At 45.1% G+C, this 22,741-nt stretch overlaps 2 protein-coding genes across 3 annotated transcripts in view; one reads left to right on the forward strand and one right to left on the reverse strand.

Moving 5' to 3' along the window:
* Positions 1 to 92: 92 nt before the first annotated feature.
* On the reverse strand, positions 93 to 10,060 carry abhd10b (abhydrolase domain containing 10, depalmitoylase b). The gene is made up of 6 exons (XM_014159540.3): positions 9,945 to 10,060; positions 8,384 to 8,497; positions 7,156 to 7,339; positions 6,779 to 6,890; positions 1,086 to 1,223; positions 93 to 913 (listed from the first exon to the last, which is right to left on the reverse strand). Exons 2-6 carry the CDS (start codon positions 8,475 to 8,477, stop codon positions 572 to 574), a joined length of 870 nt encoding a protein of 289 aa, XP_014015015.1. The 5' UTR covers positions 8,478 to 8,497; positions 9,945 to 10,060; the 3' UTR covers positions 93 to 571.
* LOC106579538 (YTH domain-containing family protein 3) overlaps positions 9,749 to 22,741 on the forward strand; it is a 21,707-nt gene continuing 8,714 nt past the window's right edge. The window contains exons 1-4 of one of the 2 annotated variants that reach the window (XM_014159538.3): positions 9,749 to 10,033; positions 10,530 to 10,554; positions 10,969 to 11,048; positions 12,082 to 13,782. In XM_014159538.3, the coding sequence (XP_014015013.1) occupies positions 10,010 to 10,033; positions 10,530 to 10,554; positions 10,969 to 11,048; positions 12,082 to 13,782 (1,830 nt within the window). In that variant the 5' untranslated portion in view covers positions 9,749 to 10,009. Of the gene's footprint in view, positions 10,034 to 10,464; positions 10,555 to 10,968; positions 11,049 to 12,081; positions 13,783 to 22,741 lie in introns of both variants that reach the window. The other variant, XM_014159539.3, reaches the window with a different exon arrangement.

The raw sequence follows: 22,741 nt of genomic DNA on the forward strand, positions 1-22,741 counted from the left end.
TGACGGAGCTTGTTGTTTGTGTGGATTGTATTAACTCAATAACAGCTCATATATCCGCATGCACAGTAACAGACGAGACCTGCACTCCCCTCTGGTGTGCAGAGGCTTTATTGGCCCAACAGGGTGAGATGTGGTAAAAAGGCACAGGAAAACTATTGGAGTCTGGCAAAAGGACCAGCATGTTCTGTCAAACAAACAGCGGCAGCATTAGCAGTGGCAGCATGGCCCATAGAAAGCTTGACCAAAACAACACTGCACAGAGTAAACTGGAACTAGTAAAAGTTCCCTCCCCAAGGCACGCATCAAGGACCTGGCTGAGGTTCATGACAGACGAGCTCCTCGTTCCATCAGTTTGTACTTACGGTGAACCTCGTTTCTCTCCTCTTTCTCTCCTTCTCTTTGTAACGGCATAATTAGGATAAACTGACCAGGGGTAGACTGGGAGGAAGGGTAAGGGGAGAGTGGGAGAGCTGGGATAAAGGGATCTTATATGGCTGGGAGATAGGAGCAGCTCCAATGGGGGGGATTTCCAACTCACCCCCCCCTTCCCTTCCCTAACCCTTCCACCGACTCAAACGAGCGTGGTCAGCTTGTCTATGAGGTCGTCAATGGTGTAGACCATGAGCTTGATGTCGTCTTTCTCGGCCATGCGGTGCTGACCGTGGCGGCGGAGGATGACGTCCACGTCTGGGCTGAGGACGCGCTGGGCCACTTGCATGGAGATGTGCCAGGGCGCGTCGTCGTCCTTCAGGCCGTGGATGAGCCTCACGGGGCAGGTGATGGGGATGGGGCTCTGGAGGACACAGTGGTTCTCCGCCTCCTTCAGGAAGTCCATGGTGAACGTGTATGCGCCCTCCTCTCTGTGCTTGCTGGGCATCGTCAGCACGCCCTTCTCTTCAATCTCCTTACGCAGCTGTCGTGAAATGGGATCAAATATATTTTAAATCTAAAAATGAATTGACATTCACACAGATGATTGAATTTCAATTAACGACACCCCTGAATTGCCTGAATAGAAATGGAATTAACATTAGTTAATGTCATTCATAGTAATCCAGGGGTTATTTCATGATGTCCTCTCTCACCTCTAGAGACATTGACTTGAAGGCTGTGACGACATGGTCTGCTGCCGTGGAGATCCCCACCAGAGCTGCAGTCTTCTCCGGCCTGGCGATAGCTGCCAACAGCATGAGCCAGCTGCCCATACTGGACCCCACCATGATCTAAACAGAGACCATGGGGAAAGACATGATTACATTAAAGATGCCTAGACCTAGGATAGGGAGCAATGGTAGATAGAAATACCAATAGTTTGATATGGATTGTTTCGCTTGTCTCCTTGTCTCCTCTCTTCCATTTGAACGGACTCTGCAGAGATGCACCATGTGTGACAGTATCTACAAATCGCTACAATGGACAGAAGAACAGCAGTTTGTAAACACAAATGTGATTCTAACCACTAATCGTAACCACAACATATAGTCCTAACCTTGACTGTAAATCATCATCACAGGCACATTGGGATTAATATCAGCCATTGGTGACTCTGGCCCTGCTAATGGTGTCATTCACTAGCTGTGTGTCTGATTAATGACTAGGACAGCCTTGAATAATGGCATGGAGGCTATGATACTCTGATAATGATTGAATGGTGTGAACTTTACATGGTGGTGAGATGCTATTACATTTGTGTGACACAGTGCCCCCTTGTGGAAACATGTGTCACTAAAAACACCACAGCAGAGTCAAATACAGCGTATACAGTATACAGTGCTTTGGGAAATATTCAGACGCTCTAACCTTTTCCACATTTTGTTACATTACAGCCTTATTCTAAAATAGATCAAATCAAATGAAGTCCTCATTAATCTACACACAATACCACATAATGACAAAGTAAAAACAGGTTTTTAGAAATGTTTGCAAATGTATTAAAAATAAGAGAAATACCTCATTTACATAAGTATTCAGACCCTTTGCGATGAGACTCAAAATTGAGCTCAGGTGCATCCTGTTTCCATTGATCATGCTTGAGATGTTTCTACAACTTGACTGGAGTCCACCTGTGGTAAATTCAATTGATTGTACATGATTTGGAAAGGCACACACCTGTCTATATAAGGTCCTACAGTTGACAGTGCATGTCAGAGCAAAAACCAAGCCATGAGTTGAAAGGAATTGTCCATAGAGATCCGAGACAGGATTGTGTCGAGGCACAGATCTGGGGAAGGGTACCAAAAAATGTCTGCAGCAATGAAGGTCCACAAGAACACAGTGGTCTCCATCATTATTAAATGGAATATGTTTGGAACCACCCAGACTCTTCCTAAAGCTGGCCGCCGGGCCAAACTGAGCAACTGGGGGAGAAGGGCCTTGGTCAGTGAGGTGACCAAGAACCCGATGGTCACTGACAGAGCTCTAGAGTTCCTCTGTGGAGATGGGAGAACCTTCCAGAAGGACAACCATCTCTGCAGAACTCCACCAATCAGGCCTTTAGGGTAGAGTGGCCAGATGGAAGCCACTCCTCAGTAAAAGACACATGACAGCCCGCATGGAGTTTGCCAGAAGGCACCTAAAGGATTCTCAGACCATGAGAAACAAGATTCTCTGGTTTGATGAAACCAAGATTGAACTCTGGAGGAAACCTGGCGCCATCCCTATGGTGAGGCATGGTGGTGGCAGCATCGTGCCGTGGGGATGTTTTTAAGCAGCAGGGACTGGGAGACTAGTCAGGAACGAGGGATAGATGAACGGAGCAAAGTACAGAGATCCTTGATGAAAACCTGCTCCAGAGCGCTCAGGACCTCAGACTGTGGTGAAGGTTCACTTTCCAACAGGACAACAACCCTAAGCAAACCGCCAAGACCACGCAGGAGTGGCTTCAGGACAAGTCTCTGAATGCCCTCGAGTAGCCAGCCAGAGCCCGGACTTGAACCCGATCGAACATCTCAGCGACGCACCCCATCCAACGTGACAGAGCTTGAGAGGATCTGCAGAGAAGAATGAGAAAAACTCTCCAAATACACATGTGCCAAGCTTGTAGCGTCATACCCAAAAAGACTTGAGGCTGTAATCGCTGCCAAAGGTGCTTCAACAAAGTACTGAGTAAAGGGTCTGAATACTTATGTAAGCGTGATATCATTTTTAAAACATTTGCAAAAATTTCCCAAAACCTGTTTTTACTTTGTCATTATGGGGTGTTCTGTGTAGATTTTTTTCCCTCATCAATTTAATCAATTTTAGAATAAGGCTGTAACGTAACAAAATGTGGAGAGAAAAACAACTTTACAAATGCACATAGAGTTCGGCCAGGTTTTAGAATGGCTGCCATGTTCACGTCTTCATTATCTGAATTTTGATGATGTAACAATACGAGAGCGCCTCCGACAGTTCGCTATTAAATAACCTGCTAAACAGAGCAGCGAATTTAACAGACATTTTTTCACGCCCTGACCTTAGAGAGCCTTTTTTATTCTCTATTTTGTTAGGTCAGGGTGTGACTTGGGTGGGCATATCTATGTTTCTATTTCTTTGTTGGCCTGGTATGGTTCCCAATCAGAGACAGCTGTTTATCGTTGTCTCTGATTGGGGATCATACTTATGCAGCCCTTTTTCCCACCTGTGATTGTGGGATCTTGTTTGTGTGTAGTTGCTTTCTGCACTGCATATAGCTTTACGTTCATTTTTGTATTTTGTTGTTTTGTCCGGTGTCATTTTTAAATAAAAGTAAAATGTACGCCTACCACGCTGCACCTTGGTCTCATTCCAACAACAAGCGTGACACATTTTTATTGATTAGCATTCGAGATAATGTACTGTGTTGTCAACAAATTGCATTTCTGTTTTCACTGGACATCTTCATAGTTTTCAAAACCTATCCCCAAAAAATAGCACAACGTGGAAGCATCAGTTATGACTACTGAGGAGAAGTGGCACTCTTGGACCATTAAGAAAGAATATCTCTCACCACCACCCCCCCACCCCTTTTTTTTTTTTTTACAGATTCTAACTGAAATCTTATGCAACAAATGTAATAACTATTATGGAGGGTAAAACTGACAGAACATATTTTTTAATATCAATGTCATTGATAGGAACGTTCTATAACTGGGTTATAACGGGACGGTCTATATACCTGGGTTATAACGGGACGGTCTATATACCTGGGTTATAACGGGACGGTCTATATACCTGGGTTATAACGGGACGGTCTATATACCTGGGTTATAACGGGACGGTCTATATAACTGGGTTATAACGGGACGGTCTATATACCTGGGTTATAACGGGACGGTCTATATACCTGGGTTATAACGGGACGGTCTATACCTGGGTTATAACGAGACGGTCTATATACCTGGGTTATAACGAGACGGTCTATATACCTGGGTTATAACGAGACGGTCTATATACCTGGGTTATAACGAGACGGTCTATATACCTGGGTTATAACGGGACGGTCTATATACCTGGGTTATAAAGGGACGGTCTATATACCTGGGTTATAACGGGACGGTCTATATACCTGGGTTATAACGGGACGGTCTATATACCTGGGTTATAACGAGACGGTCTATAACTGGGTTATAACGAGACGGTCTATATACCTGGGTTATAACGGGACGGTCTATATACCTGGGTTATAACGGGACGGTCTATATACCAGGGTTATAACGGGACGGTCTATATACCTGGGTTATAACCGGACGGTCTATAACTGGGTTATAACGGGACGGTCTATATACCTGGGTTATAACGGGACAGTCTATATACCTGGGTTATAACGGGACGGTCTATATACCTGGGTTATAACGGGACGGTCTATATACCTGGGTTATAACGGGACGGTTTATAACTGGGTTACAACGAGACGGTCTATATACCTGGGTTATACCGAGACGGTCTATATACCTGGGTTATAACGGGACGGTCTATATACCTGGGTTATAACGGGACGGTCTATATACCTGGGTTATAACAGGACGGTCTATAACTGGGTTATAAAGGGACGGTCTATATACCTGGGTTATAACGGGACGGTCTATAACTGGGTTATAACGAGACGGTCTATATACCTGGGTTATAACGAGACGGTCTATATACCTGGGTTATAACGGGACGGTCTATATACCTGGGTTATAACGGGACGGTCTATATACCTGGGTTATAACGGGACGGTCTATAACTGGGTTATAACGGGACGGTCTATATACCTGGGTTATAACGGGACGGTCTATATACCTGGGTTATAACGAGACGGTCTATATACCTGGGTTATAACGGGACGGTCTATATACCTGGGTTATAACGGGACGGTCTATAACTGGGTTATAACGGGACGGTCTATATACCTGGGTTATAACGGGACGGTCTATATACCTGGGTTATAACGGGACGGTCTATATACCTGGGTTATAACGGGACGGTCTATAACTGGGTTATAACGAGACGGTCTATATACCTGGGTTATAACGGGACGGTCTATATACCTGGGTTATAACGGGACGGTCTATAACTGGGTTATAACGAGACGGTCTATATACCTGGGTTATAACGGGACGGTCTATATACCTGGGTTATAACGGGACGGTCTATATACCTGGGTTATAACGGGACGGTCTATAACTGGGTTATAACGGGACGGTCTATATACCTGGGTTATAACGGGACAGTCTATATACCTGGGTTATAACGGGACGGTCTATATACCTGGGTTATAACGGGACGGTCTATATACCTGGGTTATAACGGGACGGTCTATATACCTGGGTTATAACGGGACGCTCTATATACCTGGGTTATAACGGGACGGTCTATATACCTGGGTTATAACGGGACGGTCTATATACCTGGGTTATAACGGGACGGTCTATATACCTGGGTTATAAAGGGACGGTCTATAACTGGGTTATAACGGGACGGTCTATATACCTGGGTTATAACGGGACGGTCTATATACCTGGGTTATAACGAGACGGTCTATATACCTGGGTTATAACGGGACGGTCTATATACCTGGGTTATAACGGGACGGTCTATATACCTGGGTTATAACGAGACGGTCTATATACCTGGGTTATAACGGGACGGTCTATATACCTGGGTTATAACGGGACGGTCTATATACCTGGGTTATAACGGGACGGTCTATATACCTGGGTTATAACGGGACGGTCTATATACCTGGGTTATAACGGGACGGTCTATATACCTGGGTTGTAACGGGACGCTCTATATACCTGGGTTACAACGGGACGGTCTATAACTGGGTTATAACGGGACGGTCTATATACCTGGGTTATAACGGGACGGTCTATATACCTGGGTTATAACGGGACGGTCTATATACCTGGGTTATAACGGGACGGTCTATATACCTGGGTTATAACGGGACGGTCTATATACCTGGGTTATAACGAGACGGTCTATATACCTGGGTTATAACGGGACGGTCTATATACCTGGGTTATAACGGGACGGTCTATATACCTGGGTTATAAAGGGACGGTCTATACCTGGGTTATAACGGGACGGTCTATATACCTGGGTTATAAAGCGACGGTCTATATACCTGGGTTATAACGGGACGGTCTATAACTGGATTACAAAATCAAACTAGTATTTTAGAGCTTAAACACATACATGAAAAATGTCCCAAAAATCAAATTAATTACCAATTGGAATCACAATAAATACATACATAAATACATGGATATGAGAGTTATCTAAAGGTTAGTTTAGATATGATTCTAGATCCACCAGTGGAGAGTTAGTTCACCTGTGGACCCTCTGCTAGTTCATCCAACACAAAGAGGACGTCTTTCTTCCAGGTGCCGATGGTCCCGTCAGTGAACACCCCCTCTGATAACCCATGGCCAGTGTAGTCAAACCTGGGGAACCACAAACACAACATGAGCCTGGAGGACCACAGTTAGAAATACAAGTAAACATCTGACTAAATCTGTACTATGCTAGCATAATAATTCAAAGAGAGTACAGAATCTATGAGTAACATACGTTAGAGGGTGGTCTATTTGCATAACATACCTAACGTATAGGCTAGGGGTCTATTCAGGTAATGAACCTCATTTGTATGGCCTTAGGGTCTTAAATTACATTTGCATGGCCTTAAGGAGACCGTATAATGTACAGTACCTTAGGTATGAATGTCCTAGTGACCTGCAGAACTCCTCCAGGGCCTCAGCTTTCAGGCCGTTCATGTTGGATCCATACCCAGGCAGGAAGACCACACCTGGACTCTTCCCCTTTACCCTGCGGTAGGCCAGCTTGGGGAGCTCTGGCCTTGTCACATACTGTACATAGGACTTCTGTCTCACCCCTGTAGGACACACACACACACACACACACACACACACACACACACACACACACACGTCGATTGACTATGACACATTTATAAACAGTTATTTAATGCAAAAGATGAGAATGGAGTGTGTCTTGTAAAAATGTAGGTTTTATATGGGTGATTCATGTAATACTCTTGAAAGATAAAATCAACATGAAGTCAAGGCAAGGAATGATCAGCTATGGCATTGTTATGTAATATTGTGAAAATAGAACTGGGCCAGTGCTGTGGGGCAAGGCTTTGTTGACATCATAACCAGTGAATCAAACCGACTGAACAGACAGATATGGAGTAGCCTATGATGCAATGCAGGTCGAAACCTTTGTTACTTTCCTCAATACAAGAAAGAGAACATTAGAATACCATTACCATCTAGAACATTGAAACAAAATGGTTTGATAAAAGCTATACTTAATTTACCAGCATTTGCATTGATTGTATGGTCTAAAAACTAGGCTACCCTGCGATTTTAAACTGGAAAACTGTGCCCTTGCAAACACGCTCATGTTGAATAGTTTTTGTTGTTGTGCGTGAACCTTACCAAATCTCAACAACATATGAACAGTCCGGTATGGCGCCTCTCGGGGGATTATTCCTACCACCGCTGTGCGAGATCTTAGAATACGCGCAGATGCTGCGCAGTTTATATGCGCACGAGCTAACCAATACATTCAGTTGAGGGGGCCTGCCTCTGCCACTCCCCCCACCTGTACCTTTTAATGCCGCGTTCAAAACAACTGGAAACTCGGAAATATCTGACCTCCGACGGTACAAAACAACTGGGACCTCGAAAACAACCATCTCCAACTGGGAAAAATATTTTGAACGGTCATCCAACTCAGAATTCTACCTCGGGCCTCTTTCTAGAGCTCCGACTTTCCAAGCTGAACATCACTGATGTAATGATTTGACCTCGTATTTTCCCGAGTTCCCAGTTGTTTTGAACGCGGCATAATTCCGTAGCCTATACATTTTCCAGTGAAATCGTTACATTGTGAACTGCAGTATCATACTCACCTCTCAAAGTCTTTGGCAAGATAGTAGCGACTCCTCCATTCTTCAAAATATGAGAAAGTCCTTTGCGGCAGGACCTCAGCACGACGGCTGCCATATTTCTGGCTTCCCCACCAACTGAAAACATATCGCGAGAAGACCAATGTTGCCAGACGGAACGTTATTCTTTTACAATGAGGGTCCCTAATCAAATCAAATTGTAATTGTCACATTAACCGAATACAACAGGTGTAGACCTTACAGTGAATGCTTACTTACAAGCCCTTAACCAACAATGTAGTTTTAAGAAAAATAACTGTTAAGTAAAAAATAGATAAGTAAAACATAAAATTAACAAATAGTTAAAGAGAAGCAGTAAAATAACAGTAGCGAGACTAAATACAAGGGGTATAAGTACAGAGTCAATGTGCAGGGGCACAGGTTAGTCGAGGTAATATGTACGTGTAGGTCGAGTTAAAGTGACTATGCATATATAATAATCAGAGAGTAGCAGCAGCCTAAAAGAGAGGGTGGAACAATGCAAATAGTCTTGGTAGCCATTTGATTAGCTGTTCAGGAGTCTTATGGCTTGGGGGTAGAAGCTGTTAAGAAACCTTTTGGACCAAGACTTGGCGCTCCGGTACCGCATGCCGTGCGGTAGCAGAGAGAACAGTCTACGACTAGGTCGGCTGTAGTCTTTGACAATTTTTAGGGCCTTCCTCTGACACCGCCTGTGTGTGTGTGTGTGTGTGTGTGTGTGTGTGTGTGTGTGTGTTGTACATGCACCCTGGGTTAATTTTCTTGTTTTAAGGTCATCTCCCAATCTCTCTGTTATGTGGCAAACCTTCATCTCTGGGTCTTTGGGTTTGGTATAAGAGCTTGAGATAGGCTATTGCACCTGTCCATAAATCCACAATAGCCTACAATTTATAATTCAGGAAAATTACATCTAAATGTAGAATCCTATCTACAGGATGCCATCCAAGTCCACGAGAAGACCTGTATGTGCTGCTAGGCAAATGATTCAATGAAGCCTTTCATGAATGTCATATGCAATAAAAACGTCCCATGACGGTAATCTTTAGCCAAGGCATAGATCTGGAGAAGGACATATTCAAATGAAATTGAGCAGACAGAAACAGATCTGCCTGAAGTCACACAGTTTGTCACAACACAGGGAACACATTTATTTCAACAAGGGAAACAAAAGTCTGTTGTGTAGACTACAATAAAGAGGAAACCTTCTGAGACATGTCATGTGAAATATGACTGTGAGTCTGTAACATGACTCAGAACGTCACAGGCGGAAGGTCATGGAGCAATAGAACGGAAGCGAGAGTAATAGCACATCCGCCGTTGTGGAATAGTGTATTCCAATCTGGCATTAGGCAGTTTCAGAGTGAGTGATATATTGTAGCCAGACGTCAATTAGATTGGAAACATATAGGCTAACATCATTGACAGATACAAAGACGCAATCCTCGGCGCTCGAGAAAAGATTGTAGCGATCTGACGACTGGAGAAAAACACCGCCTCTACATACACAGAGAGATTGGATAACCCGAGACGAGCCGAGAAAAAATACCGGAGTGCAGAAGCAGGAGAAACCGTGGACAGTCACAAACCGCATTCCGTTTCGGCTCCTGGAGGATGTCTGGAACCACCGTCGATCAGGTGCGTATTTTTGGACAACCCACTGTCGTGACGTGTGTCGTTGCAATATCAACTTTGTCAACACTTTCGCCAGCTGCTATCATTCAGAGCGGTGGGCGTGCTAAATAACACAGACAAAAGTATTTGATATATGATAGCTAGTTGCTATGTAGGCCGAACCTTGAAGTAGCGTACCGGCTGCAACAAACTCCAGCTTGAGCCGGTTGCTGTATTTTGTACTTGTCTATGCGGCACATTTCCTGGATGTTAGGTGCGTTTGAAAATAATGCAAAGGAAGCCTTGGATCGATAGGCTAGGACTGAATGCGCTTGTATATGTAGTGATATACAGCCACTGTTATGGAACCACCTTGTATTTCAGTAGCCTAGGCCTAGCTCACCTCGCATGTTTGCTACCATCACTCTTCTTCCTATCAAACATTTCCCTAATAGGCCCATGAACAATCTGATAAATCTCTCTTCCCTATCACGTTTGCACTCATCCATTCTGATGTCAGAGACCCAAAGGACAAGGAAATAAAGGTATGTTTGCCACCTTATTCTTCTACGATGGCATGGTTGTTGTGAAGTTAGATGACAGTCAAACTAACTGCTGTACTAACTAAAGAGTGTAATTAAATAACGGCTCTGATCACTCTTCAACCATCTATTTTGACCTGGTGACCTGGTGTCATCAGCCAAAAGTAGGTAAACTAACTAACTTAGCCCTATAACCATACACCACTGTTCTTGTCATTTTCTTTGGTGATGTTACCATCTATGTTGTCATACCCCAACTATTTAATGGGAATGTGAGGGGGTTTATGAGTAGTTTTTCAAGTGTTAATTATTGGTTTGTAGATCTGTTAAAACACAATAGTTGAATTTAGCGGAGGGACCTTTTATTGTTCTATCACATCTAAAGAATAACCTAAGAGAACCATTTTCCCTCTCCAGTACAAAACGGATCAATGCATCAGAAGGATGGAGTAAACGATGAAGACTTTGAACCTTACCTAAGCAGCCAGACAAATCAGGTGTGTGTGAATTCCAATTCTAGCCAAGCCTTTCAGCCATGCAGCTTAACATTTCATAGCATATAGAAGATTAGCCTTTTGATCTATATGGAGCCTCATAATTGTGTCTGCTAGTGATACAGGGTCAGGCTGCATATGAGGGTGTATAGCAGGGGTACTCAAATACTATTTGAGAAGGTCCGGTCACACAGATTTCCTAGGTGGCAAAGGTGTCATTTATCGGCATAGTAACAAACCCCCACCTCGCGACCCATGTGAACAAAGAGAGATTCAAACCTCTATGCCAATAACAACTAGTTTTCCCCTCCCAGACAGTCGTAGCAAAATTCTTGCTTGAGAAATAGTTTTTTGCTAAATTAGCCATTTTTGCCCATTTTAATGGAAATATATTATAGGAAGGTACTTACTTGTTACCCAGAAATTATTTAAATGTTCTTTTTTGAATAATTATTTTGTGTTGACCCTGTTCTGGATACGGACTGCTGTCTGCCTATTGAGGATGGCTGGTGTATAGAGTATTACCTCTGAATGAAAACACTGTATAGTAAGTCTATGTAATTAAGAAGCCATTGATAGGTAACTAACACTCATTTTTTAAATGGAAAAGTAAAAAAAATGAGCTGTGAGTGAAATTATTGTTGATTAAAAAGACTCTGGGTGGTGTTCATCTTCTGCGTGGGTGGCGAGCTTACTTCGTCTTAAAGAATTCTAGTGAAATGTAGCCAAGAACAAACCCACCATTGGCCATGCCAATTTACTTATGAAATGAACCCATACAAACTCAGACAATTATTACAACAACAACTGACAGATTATTTGAACAATGTTGCTGCCTTCACGTCTTGCTAAGGGAAACAGATATTTTATAGAGCTAGCATCCATTATTTCCAATGAAAGCCAGTCTTGCTCCTTTAAAGAAACGCTGATTTATTTCTTAATTGCGCTTTTGAGTAGAGATGGGAAAGATTAGGTTAGTCTTAGCTTCTATCACTAAGGTCATCCATTAACTGACCGCTGTTCTCCCCATCTACAGAATAACAGCTACCCACCAATGTCTGACCCCTACATACCCAGCTACTATGCTCCTTCCATCGGCTTCCCTTACTCCCTGGGGGAGGCCCCCTGGTCCACTGCGGGGGACCCCCCCATGCCCTACCTGACCACCTATGGACAGATGAGCAACGGCGAGCACCACTTTATCCCCGACGGGGTGTTCAGCCAGCCGGGCGCCCTGGGCAATACCCCTCCCTTCCTCAGCCAGCACGGCTTCAACTTCTTCCCTGGAAATGCAGACTATTCCACCTGGGGCACCAGTGTCTCTCAGGGTCAGTCCACACAGAGCAATGCCTATAGTAATAGTTATGGTTACACCCCTAGTTCCCTGGGGAGAGCTATAGCTGACGGACAGGCAGGCTTCAGCAGTGACGCCCAGCTCAGTAAGGTCCCGGTGCTGAGCAGCATCGAGCAGGGCATGACTGGGTTAAAACTGGACATGGGCGCCGCCGTCACCAAGACTGTCGGCTCGCCCCTTGGGGGCACGTTGGGCATGAGTAGCATTGCGGCCAATAACATGCCTCCATTGGTTAGTTCCTCTGCCCCCAAACCCACGTCCTGGGCAGCCATCGCCAGGAAGCCGGCCAAGCCCCAGCCCAAGGTCAAGCCCAAAGCCAACATGGGGATGGGGGCCCTTGCCATTCCCCCACCGCCCATCAAGCACAACATGAACATTGGCACCTGGGACGATAAGGGCTCCCTCAACAAGCCCCCCTTAGCTCAGGCCATGATGCAACCTCAGACCATGGTGCAGCAGACCCTGATGGGCCAGCCCCAGCCCCTGCTGCAGAGCCCTCTGCCCCACCAACACCAGCACCAACACCAGCACCAACATCAGCAGCACCACCAACCCTTTCAGCTGCAGTCCCTCCAGTCTCCCCAACACCCCCAGCAGATGCCCCCAGGTCCCCCTCACCACCACCAACACCCCCACCAGAACTTCTCCTCCCAGCCTGGCCCCCCTCAACCTATGCATCAACACCAACATCCCCAACCCCCACCCCAGAACCGCTGGGTGGCACCCCGGAACAGGGGCACCTTCAACCAGGGAGGGACGGAAGGCTTCGGGATGGGTGTTGGTGGGGTCCCCCTCAACGCCTCTCCCAGCTCCGGGGAGGTGCACCCGGTGTTAGAGAAACTGCGGGCCCTCAACAACTACAACCCCAAAGACTTTGACTGGAACCTGAAGAACGGCCGCGTGTTCATCATAAAGAGCTACTCTGAGGACGACATCCACCGCTCCATCAAGTACTCCATCTGGTGCAGCACTGAGCACGGGAACAAGCGCCTGGACGGGGCCTACCGCTCGCTGGGGGCCAAGGGGCCCCTCTACCTGTTGTTCAGTGTCAACGGCAGCGGTCATTTCTGCGGCGTGGCAGAGATGCGCTCACCCGTGGATTACAACGCCTACGCAGGCGTCTGGTCTCAGGACAAGTGGAAGGGCAAGTTTGAGGTGAAGTGGGCATTTGTGAAGGACGTGCCCAACAGCCAGCTGAGGCACATCAGACTGGAGAACAATGACAACAAGCCCGTCACCAACTCCAGGGACACTCAAGAGGTGCCTCTGGAAAAGGCCAAGCAAGTGCTTAAAATTATTGCCACTTTCAAGCATACCACCTCAATCTTTGATGACTTTGCACATTACGAGAAGCGCCAGGAGGAAGAAGAGGCCCTGCGAAGGGTGAGAGAATCATGCTGCTGACTAACACACACAGCCTTTTCCTTGTGGGGATCGGCGAAGTGGCCGCACTTGTCTGAATTTTCCTTGTTTTACGATCCTTGTGAGGACTTCTGGTCCCCACAAGGATAGTAAAACCACACACACACACACACACACACACACACACACACACACACACACACACACACACACAGCCCTATTGTATCAGCTGGCAGCAGAGTGTGTATGTGTGTGAGATGGTCACTAGTCACTCAGTCACACAGTGTAATACTGGTCAGTGTCTAACAGTGGTCATCATCTGGGCTTTTAGTTCGTAGGCTTCCTGTCTACTCCAATAATCCATTTCTACCAGTGTCATTAGTCCAAGGTGGTGGTTAGGCTTCCTGTCTACTCCAATAATCCATTTCTACCTGTGTCATTGGTCCAAGGTGGTGGTTAGGCTTCCTGTCTACTCCAATAATCCATTTCTACCAGTGTCATTAGTCCAAGGTGGTGGTTAGGCTTCCTGTCTACTCCAATAATCAATTTCTACCTGTGTTATTAGTCCAAGGTGGTGGTTAGGCTTCCTGTCTACTCCAATAATCCATTTCTACCTGTGTCATTAGTCCAAGGTGGTGGTTAGGCTTCCTGTCTACTCCAATAATCAATTTCTACCAGTGTCATTAGTCCAAGGTGGTGGTTAGGCTTCCTGTCTACTCCAATAATCAATTTCTACCAGTGTCATTAGTCCAAGATGGTGGGTTCTACCAGTGTCAGTAGTCCAAGGTGGTGGGTTCTACCAGTGTCATTAGTCCAAGGTGGTGGGTTCTACCAGTGTTATTAGTCCAAGGTGGTGGGTTCTACCAGTGTCATTAGTCCAAGGTGGTGGGTTCTACCAGTGTTATTAGTCCAAGGTGGTGGGTTCTACCTGTGTCATTAGTTCAAGGTGGTGGGTTCTACCTGTGTCATTAGTCCAAGGTGGTGGGTTCTACCTGTGTCATTAGTCCAAGGTGGTGGGTTCTACCTGTGTCATTAGTTCAAGGTGGTGGGTTCTACCAGTGTCATTAGTCCAAGGTGGTGGGTTCTACCTGTGTCATTAGTTCAAGGTGGTGGGTTCTACCTGTGTCATTAGTCCAAGGTGGTGGGTTCTACCAGTGTCATTAGTTCAAGGTGGTGGGTTCTACCAGTGTCATTAGTCCAAGGTGGTGGGTTCTACCAGTGTCATTAGTCCAAGGTGGTGGGTTCTACCAGTGTTATTAGTCCAAGGTGGTGGGTTCTACCAGTGTCATTAGTCCAAGGTGGTGGGTTCTACCAGTGTTATTAGTCCAAGGTGGTGGGTTCTACCAGTGTCATTAGTCCAAGGTGGTGGGTTCTACCAGTGTTATTAGTTCAAGGTGGTGGGTTCTACCAGTGTTATTAGTCCAAGGTGGTGGGTTCTACCAGTGTTATTAGTCCAAGGTGGTGGGTTCTACCAGTGTTATTAGTCCAAGGTGGTGGGTTCTACCAGTGTCATTAGTCCAAGGTGGTGGGTTCTACCAGTGTCATTAGTCCAAGGTGGTGGGTTCTACCAGTGTTATTAGTCCAAGGTGGTGGGTTCTACCTGTGTCATTAGTCCAAGGTGGTGGGTTCTACCAGTGTCACTAGTCCAAGGTGGTGGGTTCTACCAGTGTCACTAGTCCAAGGTGGTGGGCTCTACCAGTGTCATTAGTCCAAGGTGGTGGGTTCTACCAGTGTCATTAGTCCAAGGTGGTGGGTTCTACCAGTGTTATTAGTCCAAGGTGGTGGGTTTTACCAGTGTCATTAGTTCAAGGTGGTGGGTTCTACCTGTGTCATTAGTCCAAGGTGGTGGGTTCTACCAGTGTCATTAGTCCAAGGTGGTGGGTTCTACCAGTGTCATTAGTCCAAGGTGGTGGGTTCTACCAGTGTCATTAGTCCAAGGTGGTGGGTTCTACCAGTGTCATTAGTTCAAGGTGGTGGGTTCTACCAGTGTCATTAGTCCAAGGTGGTGGGTTCTACCAGTGTTATTAGTCCAAGGTGGTGGGTTTTACCAGTGTCATTAGTCCAAGGTGGTGGGTTCTACCAGTGTCACTAGTCCAAGGTGGTGGGTTCTACCAGTGTTATTAGTCCAAGGTGGTGGGTTCTACCAGTGTTATTAGTCCAAGGTGGTGGGTTCTACCAGTGTTATTAGTCCAAGGTGGTGGGTTCTACCAGTGTCATTAGTCCAAGGTGGTGGGTTTTACCAGTGTCATTAGTCCAAGGTGGTGGGTTCTACCAGTGTCATTAGTCCAAGGTGGTGGGCTCTACCAGTGTTATTAGTCCAAGGTGGTGGGTTCTACCAGTGTTATTAGTCCAAGGTGGTGGGTTCTACCAGTGTTATTAGTCCAAGGTGGTGGGCTCTACCAGTGTCATTAGTCCAAGGTGGTGGGTTCTACCAGTGTCACGAGTCCAAGGTGGTGGGTTCTACCTGTGTTATTAGTCCAAGGTGGTGGGTTCTACCAGTGTCATTAGTTCAAGGTGGCGGGTTCTACCAGTGTCATTAGTCCAAGGTGGCGGGTTCTACCGGTGTCATTAGTCCAAGGTGGCGGGTTCTACCAGTGTCATTAGTCCAAGGTGGCGGGTTCTACCAGTGTTATTAGTCCAAGGTGGTGGGTTCTACCAGTGTTATTAGTCCAAGATGGTGGGTTCTACCAGTGTCATTAGTCCAAGGTGGTGGGTTCTACCAGTGTCATTAGTCCAAGGTGGTGGGTTCTACCAGTGTCATTAGTCCAAGATGGTGGGTTCTACCAGTGTTATTAGTCCAAGGTGGTGGGTTCTACCAGTGTTATTAGTCCAAGATGGTGGGTTCTACCAGTGTCACTAGTCCAAGGCGATGAGGTAGGTTGATGTGTTGAATTAGCAGCTCATCTCTCAGGCCTGACCATCTCTGCATTGGTCCAACCAGGAAACCCTATCTGATCTGGCAGCCATTTTGTGTGACTGTGTGCTTCTTTGAGAGTGATGATTCGCCCACGGAACTGGAGAGTGGGACACGCAGGGGTTTCCTGACATTGGCCGCATTCCTCACATACCTCCTCTCAGACAAAGGCAGAAGTAGCTCTGATCTACCTTTGAACACCAGGCCTCTGGCAGAGACAGGCTCCTCTTGCTTCATTAGCTGTACAGCCCCACTCTATATGCCTAATGTATTTCACTGGGTTTCTATGGGTTCTGTTTTAACATGGTTCAATAGTTTATATTTCAGGGTTATTCCACAATGTTTTGGGAAACAATTACATTATTCACTGGTTCTTACTTGCGCAAGCAGACACACTTTGAGCAATAATATACATACAACATATTGACGGCAGATAACTGAGACAATTCCATATCACACATGGTTATTATACACACTTGTACATGTGTGAAATAGGACAAATATAAGCACCCAGCTAATTATTATTATTATTATTATTATTATAGGATGGACCAGCTAGGAAATCTAGGAAACATATTAAAAGCTTTTATCTTAAGCCAACACTGCACACATTCTTAATTAAAAATACATATGCTAATCTTATTACATTAAGGGCCCAGTGCAGTCAAAATGTGATTTCCCTGTGTTTTATGTATATTTCTACACTGAGGTTGGAATACTACTGTGAAAATGATAATAGTGGTCTTTTAGTGTAAGTGCTGTTTAAAAAGACCACCTGGAATTTCAGCCTGTTTTGGTGGGATGGAGTTTTGGCCTGCCTGATGACATCACCAGGTGGTAAATTAGTTAATAGACCAATAAGGAGTTCCCAACCTCTCTTCCAATAACAGCTAGTTTGAATTTTTTTCCCCTCCCCACTCAGACCAATTGCTCCTTGCAAAGAAGATATTTTATGTTTCTTTTTGAAAACAATCACATTAAGGTACTTCATTGTTACCCAGAAATGATTTGATATTGAGATAAAAATGGCAGGATTGGACCGTTAAGAACCCCCCCCCCCCACACACACACAACCTTTTCTTTTTCTTTTTCCTACTCTCTCTCCGTCTCTCTATTTCCCTCCCCCTTGCTCTCCTTCTCCCTCTCTCTCCCCCATCTATCCATCTCTCCTTCCCTCTGTCCTCCCTCTCTGGCTCCCTCCCTCCTATATTGATGCTGGTTTACTGACTCTTGGTTCCTGACCGTGTTAATATTTACCGGGTAACACTCTCATAAATATTTCAAGTCCATGTTTTCAGGAGCACTGAAAACAACCTGTCAGTAGGAAATGTGTTTTGACTGAAGCCAAGGTAGCGTTGTGTAGCCTAGCGTGGGCTGCTTTTGTAGTTCTGACCCCTCTACATGACAGGCCAGGACCTGACAGAACCCATCCTCCTCCCTCCTTCACCCTCCCCAGCCTGACAAGGTTAATTGACCTCCATTGTTAGGCCTCTCTTCTCTCACTCTGAGGGCTGTCAAGTGGAGCGGTCTGCAGTCCCAGACAGAGGGTTGATGCTAAGCAGAAGCTAACCATGCTGAGCTAACTGTGGAGACTGAGGTTGTATACAGGGTTGAGGATATAGACCGATCCTGAACCAAAATTTGGCCATAATCTATGGATTTCACATGGGAAGGGGCCTAAGCCATGGATGGGCCTGGGAAGGCATAGGCCCACACACTTGGGAGCCAGGCCTAGCCATTCAGAATTAGTTTTTCCCCCCAAAAGGGCTTTATTACAGACATAAATACTCCTCTGTTTCATCAGCTGTCTGGATGGCTGGTCTCAGACGATCCAGGTGTAGAAGCTGGAAGTGGAGGTCCTGGGCTGGCGTGGTAACACGTGGTCTGCTGTTGTGAGGCCGGTTGGATGTATTGCCAAATTCTATAAAATGACATTGGTGGCGGCTTATGGTAGAGAAATGAACATTAGATTCTTTGGCAAAAACACTGGTGGACATTCCTGCAGTCAGCATGCCAATTGCATGCTCCCTCAACTGGCGTTGTGTGAAAAAATTGCTCATTTCAGAGTGACCTTTTATTGTTCCCAGCATACGGTGCAACTGTGTAATGATCATGCTGTTTAATCAGCTTCTTGATTTGCCACACCTGTCAGGTGGATGGATTATCTTGGCAAAGGAGAAATGCTCACTAACAGGGATGTAAACAAATTTGAGAGAAATAAGCTTTTTGTGGGTATGGAACATTTCTGGGATCTTTTATTTCAGCTCATGAAACATGGGATCAACACTTTACATGTTGCGTTTATATTTTTGTTCAGTATAGATAAGTGGATTAGACTATTTGCAGAGGTGTGTTTGTCAGGGTCATGTGTGATGTGTGTGTGTCAATGCGGCAATATGGCAGTCAAATCAATTTTGATTTGTCACATGCTTCATAAACAGGTGTAGACTAACAGGGAAATGCTTACCTACTGGTCCTTCCCAGCAATGCAGAGAGAAAGAAAATAGAGAAATAATAGAAAAGTAATAACAAATAATACACGTTATAATTAACCCTTCAGTAGGTGGATGTGAGTGGGTGGATGTGGTAGCCTCAGGTGAGTGAATAAAGGCTGGTCTCTGTGGGCACAGACACACTGAGGAGGCCTTTGTTTCCCCAGCCACCCAGGCCAGGTCAGGCTTCAGCCCCAGCACCAGACAGAGTATCCCTACTGGGGATAGAGTTACTCTGGAGGCCCAGGTCTCACTGGGGCTTTCCCTTGCTGTGTCCACTGACACTGACACCTTCTTTCCCTCAAAGGGACCACTGTTTTACCTGGGAAATGGGAGAGTTAGTCTATATAAAGCCCTGAAATTTGTCATGTCCGTACATTGTTTTGAGTTTTACTGTGTTTTTATAGCTTGGATAAGCACAACTTTGTGTATAAACTTTGCTTGACAGTGAATTTTGGAAGTGATGTGTGTGTGTGAGTGTTAGAATGCACTGTGCAGCCAGGCCTGTATTTGTGTGTCAATAAATGAACGGTTGGGGAGTAAACTGACAGACCTGCCTATCTCATGGTTTTAAGGAGTCAATAGAGCACAACCATCCAGTCCTCCTTCTGATCTCTATCTCTCCTATCTCTCTCTCTCCTATCTCACTACTCTCTCTCTCTCTCTCTCCTATCTCTCTCTCCTATCTCCCTCTCTCTCTCCTATCTCTCTATCTATCTCTCCTATCTATCTCTCTCTCCTATCTATCTCTCTCTCTATCTCTCCTATCTATCTCTCTCTCCTATCTCTCTCTCTCCTATCTCTCTCTCTCTCTCTCCTATCTCTCTCTCTCCTATCTCTCCTATCTATCTCTCTCTCTCTCTCTCTCGATCTCTCTCTCTCGATCTCTCTCTCTCGATCTCTCTCTCTCGATCTATCTCTCCGATCTAGCTCTCTCATCTGTCTGTCTGCCTGTCTGTCTGCCTGTCTGTCTGTCTGTCTCTGTCTGTCTGTCTGTCTGTCTCTGTCTGTCTGTCTCTGTCTGTCTGTCTCTGTCTGTCTGTCTCTGTCTGTCTGTCTGTCTCTGTCTGTCTGTCTCTGTCTGTGTCTGTCTGTGTCTGTCTGTGTCTGTCTGTGTCTGTCTGTGTCTGTCTCTCTGTGTCTCTGTTTGTCTCTCTGTGTCTCTGTTTGTCTCTCTGTGTCTCTGTCTGTCTCTCTGTGTCTCTGTCTGTCTCTCTGTGTCTCTGTCTGTGTCTCTGTCTGTCTCTCTGTCTCTGTCTCTCTGTGTCTCTGTCTCTCTCTCTCTCTCTCTCTCTCTGTGTGTCTCTCTCTCTCTCTCTCTCTCTCTCTCTCTCTCTCTCTCTCTCTCTGTGTCTCTGTGTCTCATTTATATATATATATATATATATGAGTTGAAGTCGGAAGTTTACATACACCTAGGTTGGAGTCATTTAAAACTTGTTTTCAACCACTCCACAAATGTCTTGTGTCATGCACAAAGTAGATGTCCTAACCGACTTGCCAAAACTATAGTTTGTTAACAAGTCATTTTTCCAACAATTGTTTACAAACAGATTATTTCACTTATAATTCACTGTATCACAATTCCAGAGTGTCAGAAGGTTACATACACTAAGTTGACAGTGCCTTTAAACACCTTGGAAAATTCCAGAAAATGATGTCATGGCTTTAGAAGCTTCTCATATGCTAGTTTACATAATTTGAGTGAATTGGAGGTGTACCTGTGGATGTATTTCAAGGCCTACCTTCAAACTCAGTGCCTCTTTGCTTGACATCATGGGAAAATCAGCCAAGACCTCAGGAAAAAATGTAGACCTCCACAAGTCTGGTTCATCCTTGGGAGCAATTTCCAAACGCCTGAAGGTACCACGTTCATCTGCACAAACAATAGTACGCAAGTATAAACACCATGGGACCACGCAGCCGTCATACCGCTTAGGAAGGAGACGTGTTCTGTCTCCTAGAGATGAACGTACTTTGGTGCGAAAAGTGCAAATCAATCCCAGAACAACAGCAAAGGACCTTGTGAAGATGCTGGAGGAAACCGGTACAAAAGTATCTGTATCCACAGTAAAAACGAGTCCTATATCGACATAACCTGAAAGGCCGCTCAGCAAGGAAGAAGCCACTGCTCCAAAACCGCCATAAAAAAGCCAGACTATGGTTTGCAACTGCACATGGGGACAAAGATTGTACTTTTTGGAGAAATGTCCTTTGGTCTGATGAAACAAAAATATAACTGTTTGGCCATAATGGCCATCGTTATGTTTGGAGGAAAAAGGGGGAGACTTGCAAGCTGAAGAACACCATCCCAACCATGAAGCACGGTGGTGGCAGCATCATGTTGTGGGGGTGCTTTGCTGCAGGAGGGAGTGGTGCACTTCACAAAATAGATGGCATCATGAGGGAGGAAAATTATGTGGATATATTGAAGCAACATCACAAGACATCAGTCAGGAAGATAAAGCTTGGTCACAAATGGGTCTTCCAAATGGACAATGACCCAAAGCATACTTCCAAAGTTGTGGCAAAATGGCCTAAGGACAACAAATTCAAGGTATTGGAGTGGTCATCACAAAGCCCTTACCTCAATCCCATTGAAAATTTGTGGGCAGAACTGAAAAAGCGTGTGCGAACAATGAGGCCTACAAACCTGACTTAGTTACACTAGCTCTGTCAGGAGGAATGGGCCAAAATTCACCCAACTTATTGTGGGAAGCTTCTGGAAGGCAACCTGAAACGTTTGGCCTAAGTTAAACAATTTAAAGGCAATGCTACCAAATACTAATTGAGTGTATGTAAACTTCTGACTCGCTGGGAATATGATGAAAGAAATAAAAGCTGAAATAAATAATTATTCTATTATTCTGACATTTCACATTCTTAAAATAAAGTGGGCATCCTAACTGACCTAAGACAGGGAATGTTTACTTGGATTAAATTTCAGGAAATGTGAAAAACTGAGTTTAAATGTATTTGGCTAAGGTGTATGTAAACTTCCAACTTCAACTGTGTGTCTGGATTTTTTTTTCTCATTTTGTCTGTCATAGTTGAAGTGTATCTATGATGAAAATTACAGGCCTCTCATCTTTTTAAGTGGGAGAACTTGCACAATTGGTGGCTGACTAAATACTTTTTTGCCCCACTGTATATATCCCCTTCTCTTTCGCTCTCTATTATTTATATATACACTGCTCAACAAAAATAAAGGGAACACTTAAACAACACAATGTAACTCCAAGTCAATCACACTTCTGTGAAATCAAACTGTCCACTTAGGAAGCAACACTGATTGACAATAAATTTCACATGCTGTTGTGCAAATGGAATAGACAACAGGTGGAAATTATAGGCAATTAGCAAGACACCCCCAATAAAGGAGTGGTTCTGCAGGTGGTGACCACAGACCACTTCTCAGTTCCTATGCTTCCTGGGTGATGTTTTGGTCCCTTTTGAATGCTGGCGGTGCTTTCACTCTAGTGGTAGCATGAGTTGGAGTCTACAACCCACACAAGTGGCTCAGGTAGTGCAGCTCATCCAGGATGGCACATCAATGCGAGCTGTGGCAAGAAGG

Source organism: Salmo salar, chromosome 19, assembly GCF_965601325.2.
Source record: "Salmo salar chromosome 19, fSalSal1, whole genome shotgun sequence".
Lineage (NCBI taxonomy): Eukaryota > Metazoa > Chordata > Actinopteri > Salmoniformes > Salmonidae > Salmo > Salmo salar.

What these genes read in the sequence shown, in the direction of transcription:
- abhd10b (XM_014159540.3), bottom strand. Translation starts at nt 8,477, where the DNA reads ATGGCAGCCGTCGTGCTGAGGTCCTGCCGCAAAGGACTTTCTCATATT. An exon ending in CTAGGACATTCATACCTAAG is followed by an intron (nt 6,891 to 7,155) that starts GTACTGTACATT and finishes GTGGTTCCCCAG; the next exon opens with GTTTGACTACACTGGCCATG. An exon ending in TCAAGTCAATGTCTCTAGAG is followed by an intron (nt 914 to 1,085) that starts GTGAGAGAGGAC and finishes ATTTCACGACAG; the next exon opens with CTGCGTAAGGAGATTGAAGA.